This window comes from Gossypium raimondii, chromosome 1 (assembly GCF_025698545.1).
Source record: "Gossypium raimondii isolate GPD5lz chromosome 1, ASM2569854v1, whole genome shotgun sequence".
Lineage (NCBI taxonomy): Eukaryota > Viridiplantae > Streptophyta > Magnoliopsida > Malvales > Malvaceae > Gossypium > Gossypium raimondii.
Genome location: NC_068565.1, coordinates 10,697,096 through 10,708,412, shown reverse-complemented (window position 1 = coordinate 10,708,412; position 11,317 = coordinate 10,697,096). Strand labels below are relative to the sequence as shown.

The window sequence follows — 11,317 nt, the reverse complement described above, 5'->3', positions numbered from 1 at the left end:
ATTATCCATATTTAGCCATTTGTCAACTCTATTGTTTAGTGTCATTTGTCTAGATTCTAGGGGAATAAAATTGGGATTTGGATAAGATTTAGCCATCTCACCCTCACGATTATGCCCAGTATCCCTCTCATCCCTTAAATTTTGGCCCCGAATTTCTCTTTCCTTATTCAACATACAACATTCCGATCCATCAGCTTCCCGAAGCCACTTGCTAACCTTTGTATTACGTCGTTGCAATGCCGCACGTAAGGAGATATCCCATCCAAAAACTATTTTTGAAGGCTCAATTCTGGTTCGAAATGGATAAAAACTCTCTTCATGCCCGAGCTTGCCACAAATAAAACAGAACAAACTGAGTTTCTCATACTAAAATTGAGCGTAGACAATTCGATCCTTGCCGATCAGAATCTTTTTCTTCCTTTTTAACGGAATTGTCACATCCAAACGAACCTGAATATGCATAAAATTTTGAAAACCCATCGACAGGAACGATGTATCATAGTCAAGAAACTGTCCCAGAAAATCCCCAAATTGATTGGCCATAGATTCCGTCATCAAACCCGGGGGAGATCATGAATTTGAACCCAGAATTTCGATAGATGTAACGAAACTAACAACAGATTTTCCCCCGACTAAATCCTATGGAGCAATAATAAGTGATTGTTAAAGAACCATGGTGTTCCCGCTAGTACTCTTTGAACGTCAACCTGATGAAAAAATTGAAAAATGAACCGTTTCTCTCCCAAATCTGAAATACAAATTACCCTAATAGAATGCCACAGATCAGCCATAGTATTTCATGAAGAGGGAAAACGAACAACACTATCAGTCAAACAATGTCCCACCAAACTAAGATGATAATTCTAATCAACCACCACAGCATCCTCCTGAAACGCATCCTCTTCCTCATCAATCAAATTCAGATTAGCCAAGTCTTCCTCCATCACAAATAAGACTGAAAAACAGATCACTCCAAAAACAAAACCAAAAAAACTAAAGAAGAAGAAACCGTGTCAATAGACAGACAAATATAACAACTTAAGTTCAAAGATCAAAACTCGGAACCATTATCAAATAAAATAATAACAAAAAGATAGATAATATAGCAGGTATAATTTTAGTATTAATTGAATTGAATTGATATATTATCATAAACCATAGTATTAACTAGTTTATCATTTAGTAAAACACAATAACAAGATTAAAATTTCAGAATAAAAATCGTGGGTTTGATCAGCAGGAAAAAAATCGCACAAATGAATTAATATATCATCGCATATATGTTTCTAAAAGATACAGCTTCTAATGTAACCATACTTACAGTGCCTTGCTATAATTCTAAAATCTATATGTCTGCCACACTTGAAAAGGTTTTTCAAACTGCAAACATAAACTACCAAATATATAATCAAAATTTAAAAACTTCCTAATAATTTCATTCTCAATACTCAAACTGTCAATGGAAATTTACATAATCTCACTAGATATTTAAAAGATTTGACATAAATTCATATATTGAATTTATAAAATTTTAAGAATAAATTAATCCAAAAACAATAAGAAATCAATTCATTCTCAATGGTTCAACATGACGAGGCTCGGATGCTATTTGTTAGAACCATAAAAACTTTGATAACCCTAACCTTAATATATCAAGATCCGTCATGTCAAATAATAGAAAACAAAACTAGATGCAGAAACATGACTCTCTTTCTTGAAGATGGGATGTCAGAAAAGTTCCGTATGTGTAATTTGATAACCCTAACCTTAATATATATAACTTTTGCACATTAACATTACTGTCTAATCCGTAAACATTAACCAAATAAAATCACTTTTAATGTGACCTAACATTTTATCATAATAATAATAGCATGTAATTATTCTTATTATTATATGTGATATTCTTAAATGAATAAAAATGTTGGTAACCCTTTACATGATGCTGCTGAATGCTGATCATCAATGTGATGAACCGTCCATAAATGGTATCGTGATTACATTAAAACACAATTTTTCCTTAACATTTTGTTACTTTAAAGTTCAAAAGAAAAATCATACCAACAAAACTTAATTGCTACAACTAACATCACAATTTGCATTTACTCGAGCGAATATAACAACACAAAAATACTCATCACACACTACAAAACAAACAGTACCAAAAGAAAAAAAGAGTAACCACACTGATGGCGACTAATAAGTTAGCCTCATATCAGGCATCACTTACAACAAGAAAAAAACTAACAAGAAGCTCAATCCAACAACAGCAAGCCTTTCAGCCCCAAAACACATAGCAGCATTATCATCATCAGCTACCTGATCAGCTGGGTCATCATCTGGTGACTCAGCTGGTGAGTCTGAATCCGGTGTTGGTGCTGCCTTAGACTTAGTCTTAGACTTGGACTTGGTTTTGGATTTAGATCCCTTTGGTGCATCTGCTGCCTCCTCTGGGGCAGGGGCTGGGGCTGGACTAAGAGCTGCCTTGAACAATTCTTTAGGCAGCAACACTTTATCGATTGTATAAATTGCCACTGGCTGCTCGTCGATCAGAGTCCCAGTTATTTTGGCAGTGTTAACCCTGGTCTTTAGTGTCACCTCCTCACCCTCATTTTGCACGGTGAAATCGAACTTGCTGGCTCCGTCGGTAGCTAATGTGTTCATGAGTCCATTGTTGGACTTCAACATGGACAAAGATTGGTACACAGGCACACCGAAGAATTCGAGGAAAGATGCTTTCTTAGAAGCTGTCAAGTTCTTGTACTTTGGTAAAAAGGCTTTGAATGGATAATCCATAGGGCAGAACACAGTCAATCCTCCATTAACATTATCCTAGAAGTAACAAACAAGCAAAACCTCAACAATTTTATATATTACAATACAGCTCACAACACACTAGGGGAAAAGTAAATGACATAGCAAAATATTAGTTCACTACCTCTTCCTAGCTACCAGTTCATGCTATTACTTCAAGATTCTATTAATGTCACAATGACCACTCCATATAAAAACTACCACTATCATCGCGTCAATGTGTATAACAGTTATCTCTTGCATTTACTGCATGTTGTTAAGTCCAGAACATAATGAGCATGCTCTATAATGGACCATTTGGCATCTAATTGGGGAAAAAGAAACAAACCCAGATCTGGATTAGACCTTGTCTACAAAATTCACATCAAAAACAAAATTTGAAATTTGAAAAATCTTAAGATGTCATTGTCATGCACTTGGATTAAAAATGCACCTACCCCACTCTCCTACAAAACCTTGCCTTTTGAAAAATAAAATTAGCAATTTAAAGAGTAAAGATAAACAGTATCTTATGCCATTAGCATATCTTTTTAATTTGCTTTTTACACTATTTCTTTCAACATTTACATTTCAAACTAAAATCCCACCATCACCACTCAATCAAACGGCCCAAAATGAACACTTTCCAGTTTCTACCTTTTTTCCTCTATAATCAGCCTAAATGATCAAATCCTTATCCCAACATTTTAAAGCAAACTGCTATAATTAGTTTACAAAAAAAATTCAGCTTACCTCATATGTTCCCATGGCTTCAGGGTTAGCCAAAAGGGTATCAGCAAACACTTTACACCCATGCGCTGACATAATGCCAGTGATATTCAGCTCACTTGGCCCTGGAGTAGGAGCCTCAGCTACAACAGAAGGCAAAGCCTTGCTGATCTGAATCACAGATATATTGTAAGGAAGTTCCTCCACAGATTTAACAAAAAAGGAATTCAAACTTCCACCATTGTCTTCAGCTCCAAAACCAACTTTCCCACCTTTAAAATCGGTTATATTAACAAACCCAGAAACCCCAGGAGCCACACCAGTAGCTTGGAACATAGTAGCAGCTAGTGCAGTACCATTCCTTATTTGGTGAAGCTTCTTGGCACCAAAGTAGTCAAGGAGGACATGAAGGGAAAGGATGTTCTTGATGGTGTAAATGGAAGGGTTTTTATCCAAGAGGGAAGACATGGCGGCGTTGTCTAAGGCAAGGACAGTGATGGTGGTGCGGCGGTTGATCTCGGGAGCTAAGTGAGTGAGGGTGAGGTAATGATTGAATGTGGACAAAGAGGGGTGCTTTGCAAGCAGACGTGTAATGTTATGGGCGTTTGAGGTTTGGAAGAGAAGAAAAGCTGAGAAAATGAGAAGAAGAACGTGTTGCCTTTGCCCCATCATTGTTGTTTCCCTTCCCCTTCTCTTCTCTGAGTTGTGTGTGTGTGTGTGTGTGTGTGTGTGTGGTTTGGATGAAGGGAACGAAAGGGTTAGAGAGGGATTTGTAGTGCAGGGGAGTTAGTGGCTAAAAGCTATAGAGGAAGGGAAGGGTGAGAACTTTGAGATGTGAAAAGGGGGTTGGAATGGGGTTAAATTACAAAGAGAGCCACTGTGCTAATGGTGGGTTTGGGTCGGAAAGGGTGAGTAAAAGGGCCAGGTTTTAGAATTGGTTGGGAGTTTCTATAAAAACACTATGTAGCTGAAGAGAAAGTTGGTGAAAATGGGTTGGGGGTTTTGGTTAAATTACCAAGGCATCCACTACTACGCTAGGAAGGGGGGGCAGTGTGGGGAGAGAGTGAGAGGGACAAGAGAAGAAACATAATATAACACAAATAGGAGCATGATTTCTTTGTTTAACTTTTTTGTTTTAAATTTTAGATGAAGTTATAAGAGTGTAGTAGTAATAATAAGTTACTTGAAAGCAAAGGTGAGTTTCAATTCCAGACCCAAAAGGTGAGTAAATTACTTAAAATTAGACCTTGATTGTGGGAGCATCAAAACTCATTTACAGTTGCTGCTGCTTTACAACTTCCAACCAAGAAAGAAACACCTAAAGGAAGAGGCTTTGGGAAGAAAGAGAGAGGAGTCAGTCAAACAGATCAAATCTCTTCGTCAGAAATTAAAGCTATTTTCTTTTATAATCTAATGCTTACATACATGATCTTACTATTGTTTAATATTTGAATTTAGTTTCAATGTTTAATTTAGTATTTAAGTTAATATATTGTTTAATATAATGTGTAATGTTATATATCAACTTTGATTTTGTGTTATTTTATACAAGAGATTCTTATTTGATTCAATTTTCACAAATCACTAACAATATTATTAAACTAGTACCATTTTACGTTGATATATTAGATACACAAACAATGATATTTGACATGTGTATAATTACACCAAATTGTGGTTCATATGTATACATGTAGCCTAGCATGAGTCCAAACACGTCCCCGCAGATGGCCTTCCATCGAATACCCTTCAAGATGACCTCTCGTTGGATAATACACAACCAACCACCTGTGAATCCCATTTAAACCAACTGTGAGGCCTCCCGCTTTTATCCTCCAAGGGGAACCACTAAAGGACTACCAAGGTATAACAACCTTGTGCAAACTCAGCAAGGAGAATGTTAGAGCAGGATCCACAATCCCATGCATGGAAACAACTGACATGTAGCGGATTTGCCACCTAATCGATCACACAAGCAGCCTACCATCCGTATCGTTGATGACATGGCATTATATGACAAGTGGACCTCCCCTATATATACCTCCGTGCGAGGAACCAAAAGCCCTTTCTTCTTTCTTCTTTCTTCCCCAAGTATATTCTCTGTAACTTAGCATTCTCCACCTTTCTCCTCCTCCTCCTCCTCCTTCCTTCAACTCCTCTCCCCTTTTACCTTTACTTTCGGCTTTTCACTTGCCACAGGTGAACCGACCTCCTTGCAACCACCACTTTCTCTTCCTTGTTGATTCTATGTATCAACAAAAATAAATGTATATATTCATTTCTTTAAATGTGTGCAGTTGAATCAAAACCAAATCTTCATGTATACATATGAACCATAATTCAAGTTTCATGTGTATAATTACATTAAATCAACATTCATGTATCAGATTGCACATTAAAATAAAGTTTATGTATAAATTTAATATTTATCTGTTTTAAATATTATCACATGTTAATTTTTTAATATATTTAATTTTTATTAGCTTTAATAAGACATTAGTCATCATTTAAATCTCATTTGTAAAGTTTAAATATTCAACTCATAGCCTATTCCTTACTAGTTATAAAGTTAGATTTTGTTTAAAATCATTAATAGATTATATTAATACTATCTAGCCTTTAAAATATTTAATATGAAAGCAATCTAAAACTCATCAATATTTAAATATTAATATTTAAATTATTATAATTTAAGTAAGTTATTTATTATATATAAATTAAATTGTTAACCTTCAAAAATTTCTAAAGAAAATAAATTTAAACATAAGGCATAGAATAATTTAAAAAAAGAGAGGGTCATGTGTCAAAGAACTGTAGTGTAAAAATGCTATTTATTTCCTTTTTTTTTTTAATCTAGAATCTTGTAATATAATATATACTAGTTTCCTTATCTAGCAATGCATGAGTTTACTTGTATGTATTAATATAAAATATATTTAAATTGTGTTATAATTTTACATAAATTTAATTTTATGATTGATATTATATAAATTTAAATAGTTTTATAACTTCATTTATATATTTTGTAATTCATTATTTTTAATAAAAATAATGTTACGTGTATAATATATACAATTTTCTAAATTAAAATAGATGAAAAGTGATTATGGAATTCATTAATTTGTTATTTATGAAATATATTTATAATAAATGTTTTAAAAATTATTTCTTAGAAACTTAATCTTATAAATAGTCCCTATTATAATAAAATTCATTTAGGGTAAAAATTCTTAACAAAAAGTTAGAAGGACTAAATTCTAAACGTCATTTAAGAGTACATAGACTTGGAGGATATTTTAACCTTGTTTTAAATATATATACTATTATCAAAGTCCAAAGCTTTAAATTATATTCGTATTATTTTAAATTTTAAACAAATTTTATTAGCTTAAAAGTCTATATATTTAACAGAATTTTAAATTCTCAAATTTAAAATATTTTATCATTTTCTTTAAAAAACTGTTTTGATATGTTTTATAGTTTTAAAATTATTTTAATATATTTTTAATTTTTCCATTTTACATAATATGTTAAGTTAGTATTTTAAAAGGAAATTTAATATCATATTACTAATTAGGTTAACATGCGCTCTAAATTCTTTTACTTTTTATAAATTTGAAATTTATTCCTTAGGTTTTCAATTTTCAAAATTTAGGGTTAATTGTTAACACCACCTTAAATTTATTTTGTCAATTTCGTTGGTGTGACATTTTAAAATTAAAAAATATTCACTTGGTAGTCATATAACAAAAAGTAACACTTTAATGAACTTGAATTTAACTAAAAAAATTAATGATGTTAATAAATAGACTTGTATTTTTATATCTAAAAAGTAGAATAGAGAGACTAAATTTCTTTTAATAAAAATAAGGGACTAACTTTCAAATATAATAATGTAGGGACCTAGATTTTAACCTACTCATTAAATTCAATTTTGGATATTTATAGGATTTTCATAACAAATTCTAATTTATTTTTAAACATTTCAAATATTTATTTTTATTTTGAACTTATCACAAATATTAAAATAATATTTATTATATTTAATATTTATTTTGTAAATATAAATATTTTTAATGGAAATGAGGAATTTTTAATGGTTAACTTATTACATTTTATTTTTTTAACATTATCACTTACATGAATTTTTTTAACCAATAACAACATTTTAATAAAATATTGATTAAGGGTGTATTTGAAAATGAAAATGGAAATGAAAATTTTCAACATTTAATATTTTAAACGTGTTTGCTAATTATTTTGATTTTTATTGAATATAAAGTTTTGAACAAAAAGTGTTGAATAAGGTAAGTAGATGTAGAAAATATTAAGTTGATTTTATTTCATTCAGATATTCAAATTACTATATTATTTTTATCCAAAACTATCCAAAATAATATAAAATATTATATTTATAAGATGAGTATTTTCTTTTATCAAACAACATAATCATTTTTAGTGCTTATATTTACTAATTTACCAAACAAATTTCTAATATGAATTTAACACTTATCAAATTTAATATTAAAAATTCAAGACTTAATTTTTCAGCATTTAAATTTTTAATTTATCAAACACACATTAACTTAAAATATGAATAACCTACACGGCAAAAGATTAAGTTGTAATATAATAAGTTAGAATTTTTAGGTTTTTTTTACGTTTCATTAAATAAAGGATAAACTACACCATTAGTCACTAAACTATGAGTAAGTTTTCGTTTTGATCACTTAACTAAAAAAAAGTTACAGTTTGGTCACTAAACTATTCAAAAGTTTTCATTTAAGTCTCTAGGTTGTTAGATTTTTTTTTTAAGTTCCGCCAATGAGCTCCAAATGACGATTCAATAATCGGTATGGTGGATCAATACCCATCAACAAGTAAAAGAACATACTTTAGATCCAAGTTAACATACTTTATATCCAAGTTGGTCTAACAGACTAACAGTCAGTATCAAAGATCACAGAAAAAAATTGTTTGAATTTTGGTTCGCACACTCATGACATTCAAACTTGTTTCATGAAAAAACTTTAACTATAGAAGAGAAGGAGAAAAAAAACTTTTGATTGCTGCAGGCAGTGTGAACAGAGAAGCCATATAACATCGCTTTTAACAAGTTAGTGACTTAAATGAAAACTTTTGAATAGTTTAGTGACCAAATTGTAATTTTTTAGTTAAGTGACCAAAACGAAAACTAATCATAATTTAGTGACTAATGGTGTAGTTTACCCTTAAATAAAAAATAAAATACGTTCCAAGCCTTTGTAACTATTTGTACATTTGAAATTTAATCTATATTTTAGTTCAACGAATTTAAACATTCTACCTTTTAAATTTCAAAATTCAGGTTCAATTCAAAATATCGTTAAATTTTTTATTAAATTTAGGTTCATTATGAAAGCTAACATATTATTATAAAACTATAAAGGAAATATTTTTTTATTTCAAAATGTTATATCAGATAACAAGTAAACTTAAAATTTAACATCTAAAAAATAAAAATTAAATTTCAAAAAGTAAAAGTAAAAAAGGGGTTGTAGCAATTTTTAACCTTAAATAAAATAAATTTGAAAAACTAAATTTGTAATACTAACAACCAATCATTGGAGGAAATTTGGATGACTTAGTGCCGTTGGATTGACAAGAGGTGCCAATTTGACAGTGTCGGCGTAGGATCAAACCTAAGCAATTACTATATGTTTTTCAACTTTTAGGGCGTGGTATTATCGTAGTTTGATGAAAATAGGAGGGCAACCTGATTGAAATAACTTAATATATAAATGTAGGACCAATGCTAAGAAAACAGCCAGGCTGGAATGTTCAAATGACAAGACGGCACGGGGAGCTTATTGCTAGTTGCTGTGACGTTAGCAAAATCCCTCCACCGACAAAAGTGTTCAATTTCAATGAAGCTTTGGTTTGCACCTGTTGTATGCACATTTCAATCACTAAATCACTTTTCAATCCGACTTTAAATAAAAAAATAACCTTTTAAATAGATTTTAAAATAAGTTAAAATTTTTAATTTTTGGAAAAATATTTTTCAATGAAATTATCTTTTTATCTCTTTATTAAATATTTTATTTTACAAAAATACTTTTTGACACACACATGATAAACATTATCAAAATTTTTAAAACTCTTTTATTACACTTTTGAAAATTACTTTCCAACCTTAATTATAAATTAACCCTAAAACTCATCATTTGTAGTTACATTTCTATTTATAATTAAATTTAACATTACTAAATTGAATTTCTTTCCCTTTTTGGGTTTTCCATAAAATAAAATTAATTTGTAGATTTGGTATTCTAATTTTTATGTAGTCAAATATTTTATTTTGTCATGTTCAAAACATCATTTAAAATTTAACAACTTATTTTTAAAATTATTAAAATTTTTATTAACGCTTTAATTTTAGTGACTTTTCAGTTTATATCATGTCTTTTTAGAATTGAAAGTTAGTACTTAATTCTGTTTTGTTGCTTCCAATTGAGATCAAGAAAAAACAACGTTTTATACGAGTTTTGGTTTAGCTTTTACATGCATGAAATTTAATATCTTTTAATTACCTTTTTATCTACTTGTCATATTCTCGCCATAGTACATCTCGCCAAACTATCCAACAATTAGAGGGAATAATGAGAAGAAAGTGATTGTGATTGGGGGATCGATTCATGTGTGATAGGTGGAGAACCAGGGTAAGAGTAGGAGGTTGAAGGAGAAGGAGAGTAGAATGGAGGAAGAAGGAGATAGATAGAGGGATTACTTAGGTTTTTCTTGGAGGAAAAAAGAGACCCTCTATTCTTGTGCTATGAGGGTTGTCCTCTTGTCTCATTGTGCCACGTAGTTAACAATACAAATGGTAGGCTTGCTTGTGTGGTTAGCTAGGTGGCAGGATCGTTGTAGGTCAATGTTGTCATGTATGTTATTGTGTGGTCCCACTCTGACATTCTCCTTTATGAGGTTGTACGAGGTTGATACGCCTTAGTGGTCCTTGCGAAGGGTCCATAACGGACAGTTTCAAGATAACTTAAATGGGATTCGTGGAAGGTTGGTCTCGGATTGTGCTGAACGGAAAGTCACTATAAAGGGTATCAAGTAGAGGGTTGTTCGCGGCTTACATCTAGTAGAGGGTTATTATAAAGTTATCCTATGCTTTGCCATGTGTTATTGCCAAAATAGAGGTATATAATAAGTTGCATATTTTGGAGCATATGAAAAACTAACAATATGTTTCGTTTGACAGAATGGTTATTCCATTTCGTCACTAGTCCATGAGCTATAATAATTTGTTTATTTGGCTCACCATTTGAGTGATTATGTCGAGTTAGTAATGCACCTCTATTCCCTCAAGTCCTGTAATAGGGATTCAATGGTGAGAGCTCTGGATAGATATGCAGATTTCCATTGAATAGAAACAAAAAATCTTCCCAAAATCTCCCTTACACATTTTCAACTTGACAACCATCATTTCTACCACAAATCACAAATTAAAATCAAAATTAAGAATTTTCAATTTTTACTTTTGAAAAAAATCAGACAAAAAAATGAAAAATCTCTCTCTCACGACTTGAAAGAAGCATAGGAAGTGGATGTTGAGCATGCAAATCTAAATATGAGGAAATCATGAGTTGTTTTTGTAGATTAGAAAACAAAGAGACAAGGAAGATGGAAAGACAACATGCAAGAGAGACATCGTTGACCCTAACATTGGCTTCCTTTGAAATAACATCCAGACATGCCTCTTGACGTTAGTATCTCTGAGTATGACAACCCATTCTCATTCAATGGA

The 11,317-nt window shown here is 31.3% G+C and overlaps 1 protein-coding gene across 1 annotated transcript; it reads right to left on the bottom strand.

Moving 5' to 3' along the window:
• Positions 1-2,074: 2,074 nt before the first annotated feature.
• Positions 2,075-4,390, bottom strand: LOC105781803 (fasciclin-like arabinogalactan protein 1). Its single transcript, XM_012606330.2, has 2 exons — positions 3,547-4,390; positions 2,075-2,832 (listed from the first exon to the last, which is right to left on the bottom strand). The coding sequence occupies exons 1-2, from the start codon at positions 4,192-4,194 to the stop codon at positions 2,227-2,229; spliced, it is 1,254 nt and encodes a 417-aa protein (XP_012461784.2). The 5' UTR covers positions 4,195-4,390; the 3' UTR covers positions 2,075-2,226.
• Positions 4,391-11,317: the final 6,927 nt, after the last annotated feature.